The sequence below is a fragment of the Salvelinus sp. IW2-2015 genome, linkage group LG5 (assembly GCF_002910315.2).
Source record: "Salvelinus sp. IW2-2015 linkage group LG5, ASM291031v2, whole genome shotgun sequence".
In the NCBI taxonomy this organism is placed as follows: Eukaryota; Metazoa; Chordata; class Actinopteri; order Salmoniformes; family Salmonidae; genus Salvelinus; species Salvelinus sp. IW2-2015.
In genome coordinates this window covers 20,255,653-20,281,126 of record NC_036844.1, presented here as the reverse complement: position 1 = coordinate 20,281,126, position 25,474 = coordinate 20,255,653, and the positions used below count along the sequence as shown (strand labels likewise).

At 44.2% G+C, this 25,474-nt stretch overlaps 2 protein-coding genes across 2 annotated transcripts in view; one reads left to right on the top strand and one right to left on the bottom strand.

Moving 5' to 3' along the window:
• Window positions 1–25,474, top strand: part of LOC111964034 (astrotactin-2) — a 798,238-nt gene that overhangs the window by 347,652 nt on the left and 425,112 nt on the right. Inside the window, exons 14-17 of the mRNA XM_023987704.3 lie at window positions 9,856–9,980; window positions 11,287–11,391; window positions 11,575–11,754; window positions 24,688–24,950. Of these exons, the coding sequence (XP_023843472.1) occupies window positions 9,856–9,980; window positions 11,287–11,391; window positions 11,575–11,754; window positions 24,688–24,950 (673 nt within the window). The remainder of the gene's footprint in view (window positions 1–9,855; window positions 9,981–11,286; window positions 11,392–11,574; window positions 11,755–24,687; window positions 24,951–25,474) is intronic.
• Window positions 12,583–17,243, bottom strand: trim32 (tripartite motif containing 32). The gene is made up of 2 exons (XM_023987707.2): window positions 16,933–17,243; window positions 12,583–16,060 (listed from the first exon to the last, which is right to left on the bottom strand). The coding sequence occupies exon 2, from the start codon at window positions 16,047–16,049 to the stop codon at window positions 14,022–14,024; it is 2,028 nt and encodes a 675-aa protein (XP_023843475.1). The 5' UTR covers window positions 16,050–16,060; window positions 16,933–17,243; the 3' UTR covers window positions 12,583–14,021.

Here is a 25,474-nt window from a genome sequence, read left to right as displayed (position 1 = left end):
AAGGTATCTGTGACCAACAAATGCATATCTGTTTTCCCTGTCATGAGAAATCTATTAAGACCTAATGAATTGATTTCAATTGACTGATTTCCTGATATGAACTGTAACTCAGTAAAATCTTTGAAATTGTTGCATGTTGCGTTGACATACACTTAGGTTGGAGTCATTAAAACTCGTTTTTCAACCACTCCACACATTTCTTGTTAACAAACTGTAGTTTTGGCAAGTCAGTTAGGACATCTACTTTGTGCATGACACAAGTAATTTTTCAAAAAAAAATTACAGACAGATTATTTCACTTATAATTCACTGTATCACAATTCCAGTCGGTCAGAAGTTTACATACACTATGTTGACTGTGCCTTTAAACAGCTTGTAAAATTCCAGAAAATTATATCATGGCTTCAGCAGCTTCTGATAGGCTAATCGACATGATTTGAGTCAATTGGAGGTGTACCTATGGATGTATTTCAGGGCCTACAATTCAAACTCAGTGCCTCTTTGCTTGACATCATGGGGAAATCAGAAGAAATCAGCCAAGACCTCAGAAAATAAATTGTAGACCTCCACAAGTCTGGTTCATCCTTGGGAGCAATTTCCAAATGCCTGAAGGTACCACGTTCATCTGTACAAACAATAGTACGCAGGTATAAACACCATTGGACCACGCAGCCATCATACAGCTCAGGAAGGAGATGCGTTCTGTATCCTAGAGATGAACGTACTTTGGTGCGAACAGTGCAGATCAATCCCAGAACAACAGCAAAGGACCTTGTGAAGATGCTGGAGGAAACAGGCACAAAAGTATCTACAGTATATCCACAGTAAAACAAGTCCTATATCGACATACCTGAAAGGCCTTCAGCAAGGAAGAAGCCACTGCTCCAAAACCGCCATAAAAAAGCCAGACTACGGTTTGCAACTGCACATGGGGACAAAGATCGTACTTTTTGGAGAAATGTCCTCTGGTCTGATGAAACAAAAATAGAACTGTTTGGCCATATTGACCACCGTTATGTTTGGAGGAAAAGGGGAAGGCTTGCAAGCTGAAGAACACCATCCCAACCGTGAAGCACGGGGGTGGCAGCATCATGTTGTGGGGGTGCTTTGCTGCAGGAGGACTGGTGCACTTCACAAACTAGATGGCGTCATGAGGAAGGAAAATTATGTGGATATATTGAAGTAACATCTCAAGACATCAGTCAGGAAGTTAAAGCTTGGTGTCAAATCGGTCTTCCAAATGGACAATGACCCCAAGCATACTTCCAAAGTTGTGGCAAAATGGCTTAAGGACAACAAAGTCAAGTATTGGAGTGGCCATCACAAAGCCCTGACCTCAATCCTATAGAAAATGTTGGGCAGAACTGAAAAAGTGTGTGTGAGCAAGGAGGCCTACAAACCTGACTCACTTACACCAGCTCTGTCAGGAGGAATGAGCCAAAATTCACCCAACTTATTGTGGGAAGCTTGTGGAAGGCTAACTGAAATGTTTGGACCCAAGTTAAACAATTTAAAGGCAATGCTACCAAATACTAATTGAGTGTATGTAAACTTCTGACCCACTGGGAATGTGATGAAAGAAATAAAATCTTAAATATATAATTCTCTCTACTATTATTCTGATATTTAACATTCTTAAAATTAAGTGGTGATCCTAACTGACCTAAGACAAGGAATTTTTACACTGATTAAATGTCAGGAATTGTGAAAAACTGAGTTTAAATGTATTTGGCTAAGGTGTATGTAAACTTCCAACTTCAACTGTATATACTGATTTTATTAACAAAGTTATGCACTACCAATTCCCCTATGTGAAAAAGTAATTACAGTCAATAACTGGTTGTGCCATCTTTAGCGGCAATGACTGCAACCAAAAGCTTCCTGTAGTTGTTGATCAGTCTTCTCACATTGCTGTGGATTAATTTTGTCTCACTCTTGCATGCAGAACTGCTTTAACTCAGCGACAGTTGTGGGTTTTCAAGCATGAACTGCTCATTTCAAGTCCTGCCACAACATCTCAATTGGGATTAGGTCTGGACTTTGACTAGGCCATTCCAAAACTTCAAATTTGTTGCCTTTTAAACATTTTCATGTGGACTTGATTTTGTGTTTTGAATCATTGTCTTGCTTCAGCTCACAGACGATTGGCTTGTCATTCTCCTGTAGAATTCTCTGATACAGAGCAGAATTCATGGTTCCTTCTGTTAAAGCAAGTTGTCCAGGTCCTGAGGCAGCGAAACATCCCCAAACCATCACACTACCACCACCATGCTTGAACTTTGTAATGAGGTTCTTACTGTGGAATGCAGTGTTTGGTTTTTGCCAGGCATGTCATCCAAAAAGTTGACTCATGTTTACCAAAAAAGCACCTGGATGATCATCAAGACTCTTGGAAGAATATTCAATGGACAGATGATTCAAAATTATATATTTTTGATTGACATGGGTCATATTATGCCTGGCGACAACCAAACACTGCATGTTAAAGGCATAGTTCGCTTTTTTTTGACCTTATAGTCAGATGGCTAACAAAAAACCTATGGGTGGTGATGGGGGCAATTAGTCAAAGTTTAATGTTTGTGGCCAAAATCCCCTCAAGTTAATAGTGGCTATTTAAACAACTCTAAATCATGGATTACAGTTTCTCCTGGCCTTACTTTCAGGGTAAGGAACTATCTGACTAAAGGTGTAAAAAAGTTAACTATCCCTTCATTGCATTTTCAAATCAATCATTGCAAATAGGGCATTAATGGTCAAGGATTTCTTATTAAATTTAATCTGATAAACTTTTAACGTATTTATATGGATTTTTTTTTATTAAAATGTTATGAGCCCAAACCCAACCCCTTACTGTTTTTTGTGCTTTTTATCTTCTAGTTGTTGCTTTCCCTCCACAGAGGCTGTCATGAAGCGCTTCCCGGATGCAAAAAGGGACAATTAAAACAGTGAAATGGCTGAATTGAGAAGTGATGAAAACATTCAAAAAAGGAATATAGGATTAAATTACCTTTTTAGTGTTTTGTGTCGTTTGTTCTAACGAAATGGAGGGAATAAAATATTCTATATTTTGTAATAATTACATTTCCTCTGAATCCAACTCAAATCATTAAAGATTATACTGTACATGCATGTGTGACGTGTGTTCGTCAGAAAGACAGAAATAGAAAAGGAAAGAGAAAGAGAGCAACAACCAAAAAATATGCTAATATCACAATGACAATATTTATTTCTGTCTGGATGTGATCTCAGGTTGCCCAAACGTTGATACTGTATTATTGGCCAAATTGTTGAAACCTATTAGGGCATTACTGTGGACACCATACAGAGAAAGAGTAGCCTCTAGTGGCCGAGACACACATTGCACCACATTGAATCCACTCTCCCTCCCCTATCCCTTTTTCTTCTCATTAATTATGTATTAAAGGAGTGTATAAAGAGGTGGTTTTGGACTCTATGATTATATACCCATGAGAGCACATCATCGTTCGCCTTGGCCAATATAATCTAATACGGGTGGGTATTAGGATGCGGGAGAAACATAATTTGGCAATGGATCATTTCACCAATGCGTGGGAGGACATCTTAAGAGGGGAATGACTGTGTAGTAATGGAGTTTGAAGATATAGCACAGTGGTTCTCGAACTAACCCCTGGGGGGTTGTGAGGAGGTTTTGGGGGGTTGCGAGTGTGAAACTGAAGGTGAAAAAAATACATATTTTTCATAGGCTACATATTCCATTTGGATTTTATATTTACGTCTTTACCTATTTGATCTGGTTACTAACATACGCCCACGGTATTGCACAAAATTCATGTCTCAATAACATCTAATTTGTGCTTCAGAACCAAAATGTTGGGCATCTTGACTGTTGACCAAAGACCAGTCATAAGCATTTGCGTGCAAAGGTGGGAGCGCATATCCAGATTAGTGAACAGAAAACACTTGTTTCATTTTCTCTGGTTTTGCCTGAAAAAAATAGTATGTTTATATTCTCAATATGAAATACAGTTAAGCAATCTGCTGCGGACACATCTTTGCCAGAACAATAGACTTCATGGCAATTCTATTGATCATTTTCATATTTCAGATAGGCCTAGTTTGGTAGGCTACTGGCTATATAAGAAAGCTGTAACATTGCACTGCCTTCAATACTTATGGGATGAAGATGTAATAAACTAGGCAAAAAAAGAAACGTCCTCTCACTGTCAGATGCGTTTATTTTCAGTAAATGTAACATGTGTAAATATTTGTATGAACATAACAACATTCAACAACTGAGACATAAGCTGAACAAGTTTCACAGACATGTGACTAACAAAAATTGTATAATGTGTCCCTGAACAAAGGGGGGGGGGGTCAAAAGTAACACTCAGTGTCTGGTGTGGCCACCAGCTGCATTAAGTACTGCAGTGCATCTCCTCATGGACTGCACCAGATTTGCCAGTTCTTGCTGTGAGATGTTACCCCACTCTTCCAAGACCTTGCAAGTTCCTGGATATTTTGGGGGGAATGGCCTAGCCCTCACCCTCCGATCCAACGGTCCCAGAACGTGCTCAATGGGATTGATATCCGGCTCTTCGCTGGCCATGGCAGAACACTGACATTCCTGTCTTGCAGAAATCACGCACAGAACGAGCAGTATGGCTGGTGGCATTGTATGCTGGAGGTCATGTCAGGCAGCCTGCAGGAGGGTACCACATGAGTGAGGAGGATGTCTAACCCTAATGGTTGTGGTAGCCATGCTAGTTAAGTGTGAATTCTAAATAAATCGCAGACGTGTGTCACTAGCAAAGCATTCCCACACCATAACACCTCCTCCTCCATGCTTTATGGTGGGAAATACAGATGCAGAGATCATCCGTTCACCTACTCTGCGTCTCACAAAGACACAGTGGTTGGAAAAAATCTCCAATTTGGACTCAAGATCAAAGGACAAACTTCCACTGGTCTAATGTCCATTGCTCGTGTTTCTTGGCCAAGCAAGTCTCTTCTTAGTATTGGTGTCCTTTAGTAGTGGTTTATTAACAGCAGTTTGACCATGAAGCGCTGATTCACACAGTCTCCTCTGAACAGTTGTTGAGATTGTGTGTTACTTGAACTCTGTGAAGCATTTATTTGAGCTGCAATTTCTGAGGCTTGGTAACTCTAATGAACTTATCCTCTGCAGCAGAGGAACTCTCGGTCTTCCATTCCTGTGGCGGTCCTCATGAGAGCCAGTTTATCATAGCGTTGATGGTTTTTGCGACTGCACTTGAAGAAACTTTCAAAGTTCTTGACATTTTCCGTATTGACTGTCTTAAGTAATGATGGACTGTCATTTCTCTTTGCTTATTTGAGCTGTTCTTGCCATAATATGGACTTGGACTTTTACAAATAGGGCTATCATCTGTATACCACCCTACCGTGTCACAACACAACTGATTGGCTCAAAGGAATTAAGGAAAGAAATTCTACAAATTTACTTTTAGAAGGCCACACTGTTAATTGAAATGCATTCCAGGTTACTACCTCATAAAGCTGGTTGAGAGAATGCCAAGAGTGTGCAAAGCTGTCATCAAGGGAAGTGTGGTACTTTCAAGAATCTCAAATATAAAAAATATTTAGATTTGTTTAACACTTTTTTGGTTAATACATGATTTCTTATGTGTTATTTCATATTTTTGATGTCCTCACTATTATTCTAACAATGTTGAAATAGTCAAAATAAAGAAAAATCCTTGAAAGAGTAGGTGTTCTAAAACTTTTGACCTGTTGTGTACATTGTGCTCGTATTAATTCCCCTCCCTAGATATAAATCAATATGGACACACACACACACAGACTAGCTCTTGTATGGTACAGAATGCTGGAGTTGGTAAATGGTTACTCAGAGCCCCAAGGAGCCTGCGTGCCTATTACCAACAGGCCCAGTAAAGGTGGATTGTGGGAGGAGAGAGAGAGAGAGAAGGAACAGCTCAGGAGCTCAGACAGCGTGAATAAGAGGGAGTCACCAGGAGCGTGCTGAGACAGCACGAGAACAATTGCTGCACACTACCTCGTCACTCAAAGAGGTTATCTTCTGTGTTAGCAGGAAGAGGCAGGCTTTGGTGGGTGGGAAATGTCTAGCACAAATAGTAAGCTTCAAGTAAGCTATTATAGTCAGGAATGTTAAGTGCATTTGTGTGTGTGTGTGTGTGTGTGTGTGTGTGTGTGTGTGTGTGTGTGGTGTGTGTGTGTGGGTGTGTGTGTGTTTGTGTGTGTGGTGTGTGTGTGTGTGTGTGTGTGTGTGTGTGTTGTGTGTGTGTGGTGTGTGTGTTTTGTGTGTGTGTGTGTGCTGTGTGTGTGTGTGTCGCGCGCTCGTGTGGTGTGTGTGCGCGCTGTAGTGGTGTGCGATGTGCTAGTGAGATTGGATCAAGTGTTGGCTAGAAAACTAGAAGGCGCAATTAGAGAGAAGAGTTGCAGCAAATCAAGAGAGCAAGAAATGGAGAAAGTTCTTCATATTTCCACATCGACGCGTGGGCCTGAATATTTATTAACACTGGACTATTGTCTGTCTCATTGCAACAGCAACTTGTGCTCAACTAACGGAGGCCTCTATTGAAATGGGGATAGTTTCAGCCCATTTGGAGGCATGTAGGCAGCACAAGGAATAAGCTGGGCAGGATAGCTTAGTCTCAGCCCTCCTAATGAACACACAGGGGTACTGAATGAAACATACAGGATGGTAACATATCATGCTCACAACAGTGGAACGCATACAGACTACACTATAAACCTCACAGGTGTGGTGTGTGTGTGTGTGTGTGTGTGTGTGTGTGTGTGTGTGTGTGTGTGTGTGGTGTGTGTGTGTGTGTGTGTGTGTGTGTGTGTGTGTGTGTGTGTGTGTGTGTGTGTGTGTGTGTGTGTGTGTGTGTGTGTGATGTTGGTGGGGGGGTTCATCAATAACTCATCATCCCTCACTCCATCCTGTTGTCTGCTTTGTTATGTATATTTTTTATTGTCTGCTACTTACAGACATTCTGGTTTTAAAGCTAATATTGTAATGAGTAACTGCTGCTCCTGCATTTCAAAACAGCTTTTCACCAACAATATTGCTAAAATGACTTATTGTACGGATAGGGAAAGGGAAAGATAGAGGGGATACATGTTATAAATAGCCAATTGGAAGTCTGTTTTGAATGCTGGGTTAATTCTTCTCCTTTATCCACCATTGTGTTTCATCCATGTTGGCATATCCTCCGTCATGTTTCAAGAGCCGACGACAGCAAGCGAGAGTCTAATCACACTAAAGTGATCACCACTCCACTGTATCCACTTTTCTTTAGAGAGAACGGCGCATCTAGAATCTACGAGTGCCACTTCCAATCTCATTCTCATTCTTAACCCAATTTGCCACTTCTCCAGCAGTGTATTGATACAAACAATAACACTTTTCTCCAATAATGAGCAGCAAAAAGGCCTCTCGCTCCACTGTTGCTCTCCTGGCCAAAACACACTGCAAAGTAAATAAAGGAATGAATAAGGTGCCCAGGTGGACGACAAGGACACAGTCTTGTTTGGGTGTGAAAAATCCATAAAGCTTCATATCGGAGGGGCCATGTCCCTCCAGGTTCTCGTTCCGCACCGAGCTCCCAGCTCTCTCTCTGACTTAATTTGGTAATCGATATGGTTTCTGTGAGCACAGCAGGGGGATCATTTTTTTACGGCACCTCTCCTCTCTGCCCTTGAGTTTCCTCTCCAGTCTCGGGGTAAAAGGAGGCTGTGATTGCCTCTAACAGCCTCTGCGGTTAGGGGGAAAGCTCTCCTGAAAGACAATGAGAAGGAAAGGTGGAGAGTAGACAGAAGTAGACAGACCTCCAGACAGAACACATGAAAGTGAGAATCAGATAGAGCGAGAAAAGGAACAGCTCAGAGCTCAGACGAAAAGATAGAGGGAGAGTCACCAGGGAGCATGCTGAGACAGCAGAGAGCAATTGCTGCACGCTATCCTTGTCCGCTCAAAGAGGTTCTCTTCCGTGTTTAGCAGGAAGATGCAGGCTTTGATGGGTGGTGGGAAATGTAAATGTCTAGTACAAACAATACAGAGATGTAAAACAATGTAAAAGAGAAGCGGACCTCTCTTTTCTCTGAGACATGTTTCATTCACCATGAAAGAGTATTATGGGTCTATGTCTGTATGTCTGTCTGTGTGTCTGCTGTCCTCCATAACCCAATAATGTCCAGCACAATAGCATGTATAACATGAACTGCATCACCACACTCACTTATGTTTTTCAGTCTGAAACTGGAAGGTCAGATTTATAGAAGGGGCGTAGCCAGAAAAAAGCTTGTTTATGCTCAATCTGATTGGATGGTCCTGGCTTCCCAGTGGGTGGCTCTGTGTCCACTCTGTGTCCACTCAGGTTCACCAATGCCTACACCCCTGATTTAAAGAAAGGGTCAATGCAATTGAGAAGTATGAAAGCTGGGAATGTAGAAGTATGAAGTAGAAACACCATTTTCTAGGTTATAGGAGTAGACTGGATTGTGGCATTGGACTTGCCTCTTCCTCCCTTTCTCCCTCCTTTCTTGACTTCTCTCGCTTTCCATCTAATTTCTCGACCTCTCCCTCCATCCATATCCCTTTCCCTGCCCCCTTCCCTCTCATTCCTGCTCCAGCTGAGAGACAGAAGTGCAGAGGATTCCAGGGCAGAGCTTATCTCTCCCTGCAGGTCCCTGTCCTGTTAAAGGGCAGCCAACCGGCACACTCTCTCACATTCTCTACACAGTCAGTCAATTCCCCCATACTACTGCAACCAGACACTGGTCTCTTTCTCCCCAGTTAGACCTCTAAACTATCACACTACAATACATCTCCTTACTATGCTGTTGAGATACTTGATCCAACCAGCGAGTTGTGGTAACAGTCCCAAGTCATTACATATCACTCTTCAACTGTATCTAGTAGTTTCAACTCAACCTGACAGAACATCCCATTTCTTTATAGCCTCTGTAATCCTTCCAGAAGCCCCTTGGTGCAAAGGAACATCCTGTTGCTGTCTGATAAACCAGTCATTGTAATGAGAGAATATGAAGGTGTTGTTTGATGCAGTCAGTAGTAGGGTTGCAAAGGGAGGGTATATTACTGGAAATGTTCTACGTTTACCAGTAAACTACCATCATTTTGGTAGCTTCAAGTTTTTGGGGGAATTTTATTAGATGACATCTAGTGGCCTTTTTGGGGTACTTCCGATGATCACAGGTGTCTGTAATTATCTCTGGCCCTCTGTGTGGCCTAATCACATGTAAAATATATAAAATAATCAAATCCAATAAAAAATAAAGAATGACAAAGCTGTAAAACATTATCCTAAATATAAGCCATCAACTTAGTGAATACCATTGGTGTTTAATATGAAGGTTTAAGCATAATATATATATTTTTATTATGTCAATATGTCTCTGCTGTAAATGTTTTGGCACCAAACTGGTGGCAGTTGTGAAATAAAAGTCAATAGTTGGAAGAGTTCCAGAGTTAATTGAAAATAATAGCATTATTGATTAGATGATTTTATCATTAATTAGCCAATTTTCTCTTCAATCACATGGTCTATTCACTAGAACTCCTGGATATCTCCTGGACACAGATATAAAAATACATTCTATATATGAATACTTTTAAAAAAGTTATTCAAGTCTAAATTACCAAAGTTAACATAGATTACCTGTTCATTACCAAAATTACTGAAGATTCCGGTAATGTTGGTAAATTACCGGTAGCTGTGCATCTCTAGTCAGTGGTCTTGCACTGTGTCTAACACTATCAGGTAGCACCACCTGTCTCTCTGTTGGAGCAGGGCAGGGCTGACTGTTTTGTGTGTGTGCTTTCTCTCTCAGGGACAACAACTTCATTAAGGACTTCCCCCAGCTAGCCGATGGACTGATGGTCATCCCATTGCCTGTGGAGGAGCAGTGTAGAGGAGTGCTGTCTGAGCCACTGTCAAATCTACAACTCCTCACAGGTGTGTGTGTGTGTGTGTGTGTGTGTGTGTGTGTGTGTGTGTGTGTGTGTGTGTGTGTGTGTGTGTGTGTGTGCCTCATTCTTTGAACACTTATACAAGTGTGTACGGAACAAACACTGCAGTTCAAAAACAAGGACATTTCTTGTCATTTCTGATCAATTCACCTTTTAAAATTATAAACTTGGATTAGCTAACACAACGTGCCATTGGAACAAAGGAATGATGGTTGCTGATAATGGGCCTATGTAGATATTCCATTACAAATCAGCCGTTTCCAGCTACAATAGTCATTTACAACATTAACAATGTCTACACTGTATTTCTAATCAATTTGATGTTATTTTAATGGACAAAAAATGTGCTTTTCTTTCAAAAACATGGACATTTATAAGTGACCCCAAACTTCTGAACGGTAGTGTATATACGTTCCTACATTTGTTTGTCAACGATTTATTTTCCAATTAATGCAACATTACCTGTAAGCTCAATACCTAGAAATACTGCAGCATCCTCTGCTTTATAAACCCATAGTGGGACTCCAAGTGTGAGGTCAGCTAGAATGACACTGTTCATCCCAGTGCACTGTGCTGTGCTATTTCTCCTGACATCCCCACGCCTCTGCAGTCGGCACACACGTGCACATACACACACCTCTCCAGGCCCTCTAAAAGCTGACACGTGCACCTTCTTCACCCCACGTGTTCCCCTCCCACGACCACTTTGGGGGCCGTGACTACTCAGTTGGCTTGAAACCGCAGCTCAGGACTACTCCCTCCGTCCATTAGCTGAATTGGCTGCAGCACTTTGCTTCTTGTTGACCTGTGACTAGTTTCCAGAAGGGTCTGCTACCCTTCTCCGAACACAACTGGGGATAAATAAATGATTTAGGTTTAAGTGGGAATTCTGTTGTTGTTCTCGTCACTCCTGTGTTCTAATGGCCCTGTGCTGACCCAGACTCATATGATAGTTTGGTAATGCAATTACGGAGGTGAGATTGCTCACGCCTTAATGCTGGAAATTCAATTGGAGCTATTGCGGCCGTCTGCCATTTATTGCGCACGGGGTGGGAACTTTCGTGCCGAGACAAATAGTGTTGTTGGAAACAACAGGATACACACTACACAGACAGTGTTTGTGTGAAAGAGAAACAAAGCTAGCTAATGCACTTCAGACAGTTACAAATGTGCCTGTGTAACTGAAACTCTGACACAAATTATCCATAGCTTTCAATGCATGAAAAAATTTGGGCCTACTAAAATTGTGGAAGTAATTCATGACTATATATATGTGTCTATGTCCATTGCAGGCGATGCCCAGTTTAATGAGGCTATGGGCTATCCTATGGTTCAGCAGTGGAGAGTGAGGAGCAACCTGTACAAAGTCAAGCTCAGCGCCATCACCTTGTCTACAGGTATGAAGTGTCAATTTACTGTCATATATTCCACTATTTTAAAAGCTTACCACTGCTAAACTATCATACTGCACGGAAAACACATACAGTAAATCATATAGCATTTACAAAACCATTTTTTTTTGCTTCAGCTATAACTACAATTCAATTTGTTCCATATTATTTCCCCTCCACGGTTCCCAGGTTTCTCCAAGGTTTTGAAGACGCTGACTGCAGAGAGCACCAGAGAGGAGCTGCTGTCCTTCATCCAGCAGTACGGCAGCCATTATGTGTCTGAGGCCCTGTACGGCTCCGAGCTCAGCTGCACCATCTACTTCCCCAGCAAGAAGGCCCAGCAGCAGCTCTGGCTACAGTACCAGAAAGGTGAGCAGGGAGAGGGGGAAGCTGCATGTAATGCAGGTGTCCCATCAGTGATCAATTTAGACCCAGGGATCCAGGTGAGTGGACTATCAATAGTCTTAATTGGTTAATTAAATCCCAGACAAAAGAGCAAAAGTGGGGCTTATTCAATATGGTGCAACGTTCAGGACGCTGCAGATAGAGATATGATTCATAGCATGACAGACATGATTCCTGATTTTATAAGTGGCCATTGCTCCTGAGACAAAGCAGAGAGAATAGCCTCTCGGAATTCCTTCAGTTGCATTTCATAATTCAGTTTTTCCTGCAACAGAAAAATTAGGCAAGACCTGAAGGGGCTTTTGTACTGTACTATGCTGCACCACTGAGAACTTCACAATGGAATTGGTCTGTTACTGACTGGGTGAGGGCTGTGGATAGCATGAAAAGGATGTTTAATGTTTTACCAAATAAATAGGTTCAAAGTATGCATTGTAAACACTGGAATACAAAGAGACATGCTTTGAATAAATGCATTTGCTGCACTGCAGATACTTCCAAAGAATTTACCACAGGTAGGCTTATAGTACAAAGGGCTATTGACCAGAGAGGTGCAGTGAAATGTGTTGTTTTTCAGGGTCAGCCATAATAGTACGGCGCCCCTGGAGAAAGTTAGGTGCCTTTCTCAATGGCACAGATATGTTTCAATTTGTCAGCTCAGTTATTTGAACCAGCAATGATTCGGTTACTGGCCCAACGCTCTAACCGCTAGGCTACCAGTCACCCCACATTTTTTACATTTCCCCAACAGCCAGTGTCATCTACAATAATTCTGAAACCACAACATGCAGATCTTGATCAATGTTGGGTTTATTGCACTCAATAGATAATTAACATTACAAACATGAAATTGAGACTCAAGTTACGCAGAAACTCATCTAATGCGATAGTAACACATACTGTAAAGTCACTGCCTCCACCGAAGGCCAAACTTGTGAAAGACACATAGGTTGATTCAACACACATAATGCACAGAAACAGAACATCAAGAAGACCCAGTAGTGTGTATATATATATATATTTTTTTTTTTAACTAAGAGGAAATAGGAAATTACATGAAAAGGAATCTCTCCAGTTAAGTCCAGTGAATGAAATCACATTTAGACAGAGCAACAGTTTTGCTGTTCATCACATTGAAACAAGGACACTTGATTTTTATAGCATTTTATGCCTTTTTATATTGTAAATGTAATAGATTTGGAATATCTGTAGTGATTTGTCAGTTAGGCTTAAAATAAGTAGTGTGATATGTCAGTTAAGCATGGAATAGGCCTACCTGTGGTGATCATTTTAGAAACTATTTTGTAGTGAGAGACTATTGCAGTGACATGGTTAGCATGCTGTCTACCACAATATATTGCATTTAAATCCTTTGGTGATTCAAAAAACATGGTTTTACAATAAATTACCAGAATTTCACCTATGTACTCATCTGTATTTTTTCTTTGCCTCAGATTAATAAAGGATGTCCATTATTATAGCACAATGCAATCCCTGGATATGTGATTGGAAGTTACAGAATAGGAAGAAGTTCCCCCACTAATGGTTCAAGTTAAGGGAGGGTAAGCTGATCCTAGATCTGTGTCTACATGTAACTTCACTCATTTGTAGGTTGAAGATGGAACCCCCTGGGAGTCCAACACTCCAGTCAGCAACTTGAACTACATGATATACGTTTTATTGATGGCTGGGTTATAGTGATCATGTCCATGATCCCATCCTTTACATTTGAGAAGTTTTCGATTAGACATTCCTTCTAAACCGATAAGGCCTGTAAGCGCAATTCATTTTAGCAATTTCTTTTCTTGCCACGTCATTAGGCTTAGAAATTCTAATAAATCTCCTCTTTTGTATAGTACATCAATTAAAATATAACAATTTCACACGTTGATTGACATACCGGCTTCCTCCACCCCCAAAGTGACAACACTGATGCATTATTGCTGTCTTTAGTGCTGCGATTCATAAAAATCAACCGAGGCAGCTCAAATGTTAGATAGACACAGGCTTGGTTCCAGTCTGCTCCTAGCCAGTCCCACGGACTGACCAGGGATCAGTGATTAGAATATGGGCTCATTATATGACCTGCTAAGCACTGACCAGAGATCAGATCACGGAAGAGCATGAGTTGTTTGGAATGAAGCCATTTATTTTAAAGTGACAGATCAACAGTTCACCACCGTCTCTACACACACCCCCATACACACACTAGATTTGTAGTTTCTTAGTCCCTAGCAGGTGGAGGAGCGTCTCCTCTGTAGGTACGTGTAGACTTTTACACAGTGGTCCCAGCAGTCCAGCACCATCAGCTGTCCTTTCTGTGTGACGGCCACGCCCACAGGGCACGTCAGTCCCTCCTGGATGAGCACGTTGAAGCCGCCCTCTTTGGGGAACTGCAGGATCTCCTTCCTGCCGCTGTCTGTCACCAAAAGGTCCCCGTTTGCGTCCACGCACATGCCCGTGATGCAACGGAAGTCCTCAGTCTCCGAGAAGAAGTGGCTGAGCTGTTTGCCCAGCTGGCCATCCGTGCCCACCGAGCCGATGGAGAAACCCCCCTCTAGGTGGTGCTCGTTGTGGCGGTTCTCAATATTCAGGCCCAACCCCTGGGTGAAGTAGACGGTGCCTGCTGCGTCGCACGTCACGAACTTGGGCCGCACGGCCGAGCATAGGCGGTTGTAGTTGACCACACCCACGTTGCGATCCACCGCCAGGCACCAGAGCTTGCCGCCCTCCACGTCAGACACCACGAATTGACCCGAGGGCATGGCGGCGATGCCCCACGGCTTGATCAGCTGATTCTTGTGGCAGGCCACGCAGTGGCCGTCGGTGGTGTATACCTTGACCGAGTTGTCGTAGTTGTCGGTGACCCCGATAAGGCCCTGAGGCGTGATAGCGATGGACAGCGGGATGAGGTTGGGCAGGTCGGCACCCAGGAAGCTCAGGACGAAGTTGTCGATGCTGCTGGGGTTGCGGCGGATCTCCCTCTGGAAGCCTTTGCGGTTAAAGATCTGGATGCGGTAGTTGCCCCGGTCAGCCACCAGGACCTCACCTTGTGAGGTGACGCAGATGCTAACTGGCAGGTTGAACATCCCCGGCAGGTTACCCTTGCAACCCATCTTTTTTACAAACTGGCAGTGCTGTGGCCCCGAGCCAACCCTGGCATCACCGGGAGAGGAGGGCCCCCCTTCATCCATGGACTTGGATTTAAAGCTGCCCGGTGAGGCACACACGGCCTCATCTACAGGCATTACTATATCAATGTCTCTGTACAGGTCCCCGACCGCCCCTGCAGCCCTGCACATGGCACCAACCCCAAACTCCAGCATCCCCTCATCCTCATCAGTGTTGACGGTGCAGGGTTTGGTGGTGAGCTGGGCCACGTCCAGGGCCTCGGGGTGCTCCGTAGTCACCAGCTCAGGGTCCTGGAGCTTGATCAGAGTAGGCAGTTCCAGGCTGCTCCTTAGGTCCAGCTCCTCCTCGTCCTTCACCCCTCCGTCCTCCAACAGTGCAATGTCACTCTGCTTCACCTGCATGGTCAGGTAGTCGCAGCGGGACACCACCTGCACCTCGGCCAGGTTCAGCAGGTATGTCTGCTCCTCCAGGATCTGACTGTTAAGCTTCTCCACCTCGGCCATGGAGGCAGCGAAGGCCCGCCGCTGGCGCCCCAGCTCCTCCTGCAGACGCAGCTCAGCCCGGGCGTACTCCTGCTGCACTGCCCGGTACTTTACCCGCATGTTCTTTGTCAGACTGTCAATAGCTGCCCTCTTTTTCTGGATGTGGTCCATGGCTTCGCGGAGGGATGCCAGCTTACCACCCAGGTCCTTCCGGCGCTGCTCAGCGACCGCCCGGATGGGCTGGACGGTGTGGCCCTGCTGCTGGTGGCCCTCACCCTTGCAGAGGTCGCAGAGCACCGTGCCACAGTCTAGGCAGTACTGTCGGGGTAGGCGGTTGCGGCAGGTCTTGCACATTAGGGCGCCGGCGGTGGTGCAGGAGCTGGCACAGTCCAGGATCTTGAGCACAGTGAGGTTGTCGGCCAGCTGGGAGATGCTGCTCATGCGGGAGACCCTGCTGCAGAAGGGGCATCGCACGCCGTTAATGGTGCTAGCCAGCAGCTTTTCCAGACACTGTCTGCACACGGTGTGGCCACACTGCAAGAGCTTGGGCCGCAGCTGCTCCTGGTTGTAAGTCTCCAGGCAGATGGGGCACTCCAGGACCTCCCGTAGCAGGTCCGGGTCCAGAGCCGGCAAAGCTGCCGCCATCGTGTTCACACCTGTGAGGAGAGGATTAAAAATGGAAATGATTCCCTACTCAAAGTATCAATGACAATTACTTATGTTGGAAAGAGGTTGCATTGCTAACAACTTATAACAAGCAGAGTAAAGATCATCATTACCATTCCTCTAATGGTGCATTGTATTTTGACCACGAGTAATGAACTACTAGACTCTAGTTACCAGAGTCACCTCTCAGGAACACTGGAAGGAGAAACTCCACTGTGCGAAACTTAAACGTATACTTACTGTAACTGATACAGTGCACTTTAGCTGGTCATATAATTAAGGGGAGTGTAGCACAAGCAGCAGCAATCTATCATTCAACAGATGAAGCTAGCCTGCTTTCAAGTAGTGATACCACTTCTCATTACCACATTTATCTAACTAACAACTGACTTACTTGCTTATCTACGCTAACTAACTAGTTCGCTACATAGCTATACGAATGCTGCGACGTTTGTGTTATTGAACTATCAATATGTTAGCTAAATGCTAGCTGTTGTTAGCTAGCAAGTTAGCTAACGTTAGCATAACGGATATTTCTCAAATCAAGCTGTCACTACATGGCCAATGCAAATGACAACAGCATGGTCAGTTATTTGCATGCAGACGACGCATTTCTGCACAGTTGTACTACACACAATGAATAATTGATAATCTCGTGGCATGTTGTTTGCTGATGCTAGTGCGAGCTATGTTAGGCAGCTTGCAGTGGGAGGCCTCCCCAAATCGCGGTGTGACTTCCAGTTTGGAGCAGTCACGTAAGAATTCATGATCGAGTGGATTTTGAAAGTCAAGTATATACATGCTATGATCCTAAAGGTCTAGTTTTCTTGGGTTGACATCTTAAACTAGCATAACATCTTACCTTGGTTTCAATGTCAGATCTGTCGTGGTACAGGGGCGTTCAGTGGGTGTGCTGCTGCTGCTACTGTAGCGAGACTGCGGTGTTGACGTAACTTTACGTAATATTTACGCCTCGATCACACCGACAGTATTTTGGTACATCAGAAGTACATTAATTTCCAATGGAACGCTGCGTTTGCCTAGCAGCATTGCGTTGCAGAGGCAGTTGCGGTACATTATGTGTGGTGCATACGTTGGATTTATCGAACGTATGCAACAAACTGTATGTGTAGACGGCTTCACAGAAATTGTAGCAGAAAGCGAATGTTGAACTTTCATTGCACACGTATCCAGATGATGCTACGTACCATTTGGCGCAAAATACTGTGGGTGGGATCGAGGCGTTATTTTCCAACCACCTCTATTTTCATTGGCTCTTACTTCTGCATCTGGGACTGGGTCCCAAAGTGGTTGGCAGTTATTTTTAGTCAATCAGTTTGGAATTATTTTATACAGGGTTATATGGGAAATTAAGTTTCATAAGATCATGTATTAAATAATGTAGCTAGTATAAAATGGAATGTCGGTTTATTAGTACAATACAACACTCTCTAGTTTTAGCAAAGAAAATATATTATTCTAATGTCATGGGCATTGCATTATACATCATTTGATTTTGATTTTGATTCCTCCTTTCTGAAAAACGGTGCACCTCTTAAAATCCTGTACCAGAAAATTAATTATTCAATTATCCCAACTCAAATCATTTATCATGAAATGATGTGGGCCATTTGAGAGCAATGCAGGATTTATAGACATGCCTTCCATGAAATGTAATACAATGCTCTTACATCCTGTAGTAACAGGATGAAAATAAATGAGGACAGTAAGAAGACATATCCTTTAAACCCGTGAAAAGTATCCATCTCTAGCAGTAGCCTACAGTTATATACAGTCATGGGCAGATGTGTGCAGATGCTGCAGCCCATGGAAAATAGTATATCAGCTGACCCCTAGATGGCAGCAAAGGTCTTATTACAAAATGTATTTGTAGTGAGCTACAGGGTTGTAATAATAGAGTAATAATGAAATAATACCTTGTATGATGTATTGTTTTATTTATGATGTAGGTGGTTGTTGTGTTTTGTTGTGATGTAATTATTTTAGCCCTGTTGGATGCCAGGAAGAGTAGCTGCTAATGGGGTAATGAGGATACTAATAAATACAACAACAAACAAATTGCAGTTCAGAAAATGAACTACCTGCACATTAATATAAATTAAAAGTTAATTCGCAATTTGAAGATTTTCATAACGCAATCATAATGTTAACCTATGCATAACTAAAAGGTAAATGGAAATGAAAAAGGATAGGCTATATGCTTGCTTTAGCTATGCATTAAAATGTTTTCTCTAAACATTCTCAGTAAGCTTAAAATATATTTTCAATTTATCAAGGCATTTGTAAAGACAATAGGCTTTTGACTCACAGAACAGAAACCTTTTGTGCTGTTGCTGTGATTGTGCTGCAGCTGTGCCATATTGATATTGTGGTATTTAGGAAGAATGAGTTATCTTTGCTTACCTAAAAATCACTCTCTACATATATTCATCTGACACAATGGGCCTTGGGAGAAAACAAAAACTTCAACAGCACTTTGTTTTAGTTTTGAATATTTTCGGGGACTTTTGCATCAATCAGTGTTTAGTTCATGGCTTCTACTATATTGCTTCCACCCACAACCCGGATATATTCAGATGGAGAGTAGGCTAGACGAGGGGATGTAGCTACTCACTTTATACTACTGAGATGCACCCTCTCTCTCTGTGTCTCTCCCTCCTCACCATGTGTGTATTTCATTGCAATTTCCCTTGATCTTGCATTTTAACTAAGAAAATGCAGAAATCAACTGACTGAGGAGAATAAATAGGGGATATGATCTTGACGAGTACCAGAGTAGTTACAAAGGCCAAATTGCATGTCAAAAAACTCCTGAACAGAGATATTTTATGGGGCAATAATAACAATGCCAACACTAACAATCTGACAACATCTGTGTGAAATTAGCACTGAGATATCTGACACGTTGCTGGTGTTGCCAGGGCCACGATCATGACCAGAGTGTAGTTTCTAGGAATGCACTGTATCAACAAAGACTCATTATTTAGAGAGAGGGAGAGACGGAGAGAGGTAGAGAGAGCACCCGTTGAAGCCGTCCGTGCAGTCCGTGCCCTTTGAGTAGTCATAGCAACCCGTGCCGTCCTTCATCGGCCACAGCCCGTCAGGACGTTGGAGGGGCAAGAGAGAGACACCGGAGAAGGAGAGAAACAGACACAAACACATCCTTTATATATTAACTGTCTGTTTTACAGATTGCCCAAATATAAAACACAACATCTTCACTGCTAGTCTCCCAAATCAATTTAAGCTACCCATTGATACATTTTCTGTAGAATCCAGACAAAATAGCATTTTACACAGTTGTAAGCCTCCTACACACCTGTAATTAATGCATAAGGGCTGTGTTATCCAGTGTCCAGTTGTCACCTCTCAATCCCATCTAAAACTTTGGGATTAATATTAACTTTTAGAAATGATTGTCGCAGGCTTACGGATGAAGTGGAAGGGGAAGGAAGTAACGCAGACGGCTGTGATGTGAGCAGCCCTGCGAAGCCTGCAGTAAACCTGGGATAATCACAGGGCTTTATTGCGAGGGCCAAGTGATGACAGCTCCTTTCTGTGTCTGTGTTGACTCAAGAAGTGCGTGTAATTGGGCTCTTAGGGCCACCCCTTGAGCTTGTTTACATAGGATATGGAGGAGAGTATCCCTCCCCTTTCACTACTCCAGTCCTTTCACACTCTCTCTGCTCTGCAGCTGGGTCTGTGTTTGGAGCCCACAGTCTCACCACAACATCAGCCTATTATCAAACTACACATATACACTGTCTGATGACGTATATCTCACACACTTGCATGTGTTGAATGAAAGAGGGAATTTATTGACTGTCACGCTTCTCACCTCTGTATTTTACATTTTTACTACAGTGTATATATCTCATTTGAGCTGGTGTTACAGTATATGGGTGGTGATTCCTTGTGGTAGTGGAATGTTTGTTTTTGCGTAGAAGATTCATTTGGAACTCTGTCACTGAACTCTGTCACTAAAATGTCAGATAATCTGCACCCGCGTTACATTTAAGCTTTTTCCCCACCTGCTCCAGTGGAAGCTATTTTTCACAGATGTTCTGTGAGAGAGTCCAGCTCAGAATGTGTTTGCGTGTATGAGGAATGGAAGCAGAAGGCATAACAAGCTTTGTCCTTGGCTCGCCTTTTAAAGAGCCGTCGAGAGAGAATGCGAGACTAGTGAGTTTAAGAACGGACACACATGCTGATTAAGTTCACGCGCTGTACATTTTCTTTTTGTTCTGTAAAATATTCCCGAAGGCTGCTCTATTCAATATGATTAAATGCATTGCAGAAAATGAATAATTTGGAAATGAATAATGTGAAATCTTTTAAATGACTTTTACCCTAAGCTGCTGCTAATTACTCTATCGGGGCGGCAGGTAGCCTAGTGGTTAGAGTATTGGATTAGGAACTGAAAGGTTGCAAGATCGAATCCCCGAGCTGACAAGGTAAAAATCTGTTGTTCTGCCCCTGAACAAGGCAGTTAACCCACTGTTCCTAGGCCGTCATTGAAAATAAGAATAATAAATAAGTCACTTAAATGTTTTCCCCCTTTCCTCCTCTGGTAAAATGTAGCTAGCACAAACTGTGTGAGTTTGGCCTTTGGTTAGGGGTGTAGCTAGCTAATACATCTCACCTCTGGCCCTGCCTGGTGTTCTCCTCCGCCTGTTGATTCAGCTCTAGCGCAGACCTTTTCCTAGAAGTCTGGATATGAGACGGATATGACTGAGTCAGTTATTTGCTCTGCAGTTGGAGTAAACCTGTAGGCCTCTTAATAGCAAACAATTAGAGACTATGGCTGGAAATCATTCACTCATAGTCAACCACGGCATTGATCCTGTGCAGCAAAAGTGTACAGGTTAGGTAATGGAACTACTTAGACAAGGCATGCAGATTGAACAAAACAATATTAATTCTGATATGCCATGAAAACATTCATACCTACTTGGGGTTATGAAGACCCCCCACAATAAATACACATTTGGAAGAATTAAGCAAAATCATCCATAGCACATGATTAATATAATTTCCTCCCATTAGCAGTTTTCAACAGTGTCCATTTGATTGAACATTGCTGTTGCTGAGAGACCCTCACCACTCAGTCAGAGCTCCTCTCCAGCCTGCACAGCGAATTGGCAGGTGTTTAAATCTCAGTGTTGAGGTAAAAAGTGTTGTGAGTGTTATATCTGAGTGTTGATTCTAGTGAGGTTATCACTAGAGGATTTAAATTGACGCCACCTGTGGTGAACTGTGTTAAAATACCAATCGAACAAAAACAACAAACAGGAGAACGAAAGCGAACAGTTCTGTCAGGCAGAAAAACAGCTAAACAGAAAATAACTACCTGTAACGGCTGTCCTCCTCCTCATCTGAGGAGGGGAAGTTTGAAGGATCAGAAGACCAATGCGCAGCGTGGTAAGTGTCCATAACGTTTATTTTAAAACATAAACTGAACAATATGAAATACAAAACAATAAATGTGAACATGAACGAAACCGAAACAGTACCGTGTGGCAACAAACACTCACACGGAAACAAACACCCACAAACCAAAAGTGAAACCCAGGCTACCTAAGTATGATTCTCAATCAGGGACAACGATTGACAGCTGCCTCTGATTGAGAACCACACCCGGCCAAACACACAGAAATAGAAAACATAGAACACAAAACATAGAATGCCCACCCCAACTCACGCCCTGACCAAACCAAAATAGAAGACATAAAAAGGATCTCTAAGGTCAGGGCGTGACAGTACCACCCCCCCCCCCCAAAGGTGCGGACTCCGGCCGCAAAACCTGAACCTATAGGGGAGGGTCTGGGTGGGCATCTATCCGCGGTGGCGGCTCTGGTGCGGGACGTGGACCCCGCTCCACCTTAAGCTTGGTCCACTTAGATTGCGCCTCTGGAGCGGGACCCTCGCCGCCGACCTCGGACTGGGACCCTCGCAGCGGACAGGAGGGCGACTCTGGCAGCTCCGGACAGGAAGGAGACTCTGGCAGCTCCGGACAGGAGGGAGACTCTGGCAGCTCCGGACAGGAGGGAGACTCTGGAGCTCCGGAGGGAGACTCTGGCAGCTCCGGACAGGAGGGAGACTCTGGCAGCTCCGACAGGAGGAGACTCTGGCAGCTCCGACAGGAGGGAGACTCTGGAGCTCCGGACAGGAGGGAGACTCTGGCAGCTCCAGACAGGAGGAGACTTGAGTCTCATGGAGACTTGGCAGCTCGTACAGGAGAGACTGTGGCAGCTCCGGACAGGAGGGAGACTCTGGCAGCTCCGGACAGGAGGGAGACTCTGGCAGCTCCGGACAGGAGGGCGACTCTGGCAGCTCCGGACAGGAGGGCGACTCTGGCAGCTCCGGACAGGAGAGCGACTCTGGCAGCTCCGGACAGGAGGAGACTCTGGCAGCTCCGGACAGGAGGCAGGCACAGGACTCACCGGGCTGGGGAGACACACAGAGACCTGGCTCTGGGAGCAGGCACAGGACTCACCAGGCTGGGGAGACATCCAGAGGCCTCTTCCTGGGCCGAGTCACCAGATACACTGGGCCGTGGAGGCGCACTACTGGCGGTCCCGAGCGCAAGCTGGCCCTACTCGTTCTGGCTGGATGCCAGCTTCCCACCGCAAATGCGGGACGCTGGCACCGAGCACACCGGCCTGTGAATGCTCCGCCTCGACACCGTGAACATCACCCCATAGCACGGGGCCTGACCAGTCCCATGCTCGCCACGGTAAGCACGAGGAGTTGGCTCAGGTCTACTACCTGACTCTGCCACACTCCCCGTGTGCCTCTCGGGCTTCCTTGCCAGCCGTTTTCGTGTCGCTAACTCCATTCTCCAGTATCCCTCCTCGCACTGTTCTAGAGAATCCCAGGCGGGCTCCGGCACTCTCTCTGGGTCGACCAACCACCTCTCTATCTCCTCCCAGGTTGTCTCATACTCCAGATAGCACTGCTCACCTGTCCAGGAGTCCCTTTCACCACGCTGCTTGGTCCTTTGGTGGTGGGTAGTTCTGTCAGGTGCAGCAACACAAAACAGAAAACATAGAACACAAAACATAGAATGCCCACCCCAACTCACGCCCTGACCAAAGTAAAATAGAGACATAAAAAAGATCTCTAAGGTCAGGGCGTATCCTAACTCTGACTGGATTCCAATAGGAATTATAGAACACTTTGCAAGCCAGCATAATATGACTTGCCAATGGGGCATGTAAACCAGGAGTTTCAAATCACTGTGAGTAAAACTAGGCTGTCGAAGTATGGTATTGTCAAAAAAAAGTAATGGATTGTCATAAATATTTTTTTTTATGATAAAATATTAACTTAGGGACTCATTTGGTGAAGAATACAGGAATGAAAGCCATTGATTGCAACAAACATGTCACTGTCACTAGCAAACACAGTCATGTGTGGTACAGGTACCTCTAAAATTCACTCGAAAGGCAACCTGGGAAATAAATATGCAAATAAGGCTTTAAACCGTACATTGATAAAACAAAAAACACGCAAAAACAAATTACTGTAACACCACAGGTGTTAATTCCCTAACACTGAGATTGTGTAACAGCATCAGCGCCAATAAAATGTTAATGGTAGTCGGAATTTGCAACATCCATGGTTTTAGGGACTCTTCAGGTGTTAGTTTATCAACACTTTAAAAAGTGTTAGTTTAACACTATTTTGGTGGGCTATATATACACAAGAAAGTGTTACGTTTAACACTGTGGGTGTTAAAATTTTGATCGCAAATTTGCTGTGTGTCCGGTCTCTCCTCCCATCAACACAGACAGACAGCACATCTGCTGCTTTCCCAACACATGGCTGTATACTTCCCTCCATGCCTCCATCCTCCCTTCCATCCAGGGAAACACTCAACACTCAATTAACATGACTCCCTGTTTCACTTCTTTCCAACGTAGCATTGTTAGCCCACTGGCTCGGTACGTTATGCGCAAGAATCCCACTGTCGATGAGAAAATCAAACAATGCTTATTTACACTACTTCAGGAATAAGTCATCACCCTCCGTTCATTCCCGGTGGAGGAGTTGATGACAATGAGGGATTATTTTGTTTTACCTCAATAGAAAGTAGATCCAGATGGTGGCACATGTGATGTGAGTGAGGCGGCCATGTGAAACTCCCCTATCACTGGCTGTGTATTTTGATATGAGCCGTTTTGGGGGAGTGGAGACAGAGTGGATAGGAAGACGTGAATGCAGCTGTCAGCCCTGTGTTATGGGCGATTCAGGACATGTGGCGGACGTACTTCGATGCAGGTTTGCGTGTGTTAGGGTTTGGCTCTGGTCCTTTGTCGTTCAGACACCGTTCTATCAACAATGATGAGGTCTCTCGCGAAGAGATTTAATCTCAAAATGAGACTAATCTGTGTAAATAAAGCTAAACGAAAAGGAAAGTCTCTTGTCATTCACACAATGTGTTTTTTGGGATAGGTAGATGTTGCTCCCAACCACTGACACAGGGTCAGCTATTTCTCCATGTCCCTAATGATTAAGGTTAGGACTGATAAAATCTGATGTTAGACTATAGACTGTTTTTCAGTTGCCCTCTCTCCTTCTCTCTATCTCCCAGAGGCGACAGACCAGGGAAGCAGGCGCGAGCTCAAGTCCATGCCCTTCATCAGCTACCTGTCTGGGCTGCTGAAGACCCAGCTGCTGACAGAGGACCTGGTGAGTGGCGTGGAGATCCGCTGCGAAGAGAAGGGCAGCTGCCCGTCGGCCTGCCACCTGTGCCGTCAGGCAGGCCGCGAGCAGCCTTCGCCCATCCCTGTCCTGCTGGAGGTCAGCCGCATCGTGCCCCTCTACAACCTGGTGCAGGACAACGTCACTAAGGAGGTGAGGGGGGATGGAGGGAGAGATGGATGAAGGGGCAGGGAGATGAAGGGAGGGTGATGGACTGTCTGGTACAGAGGACAACACCACCAAATAAGTGAGGGTGGAATGAGGAACAGATGAAGGGAGGGGGGAACAGAGGGAGAGAAGGATGGTGAGAAGAATAGAGAAGAATAGGGATGATGGGGGGAGACCCCTCTATAGTCTGGTACAGAACTACGTCACCAAAGAAGTGAGGGATGGAGGGGAAAGAGGCAATGGAGAGAAGGAAGGAGGGGAACAGTGGAGAGGGATGGAGAGAATGTAGGATGCAGTGGAGAGGGATGGAGAGAAGGTAGGAAGCAGTGGAGAGGGGTGGAGAGAAGGTAGGATGCAGTGGAGAGGAATGGAGAGAAGGTAGTAGGCAGTGGAGAGGAATGGAGAGAAGGTAGGAAGCAGTGGAGAGGGATGGAGAGAAGGTAGGATGCAGTGGAGAGGAATGGAGAGAAGGTAGTAGGCAGTGGAGAGGGATGGAGAGAAGGTAGGAG

What these genes read in the sequence shown, in the direction of transcription:
- trim32 (XM_023987707.2), bottom strand. Translation starts at nt 16,049, where the DNA reads ATGGCGGCAGCTTTGCCGGCTCTGGACCCGGACCTGCTACGGGAGGTC.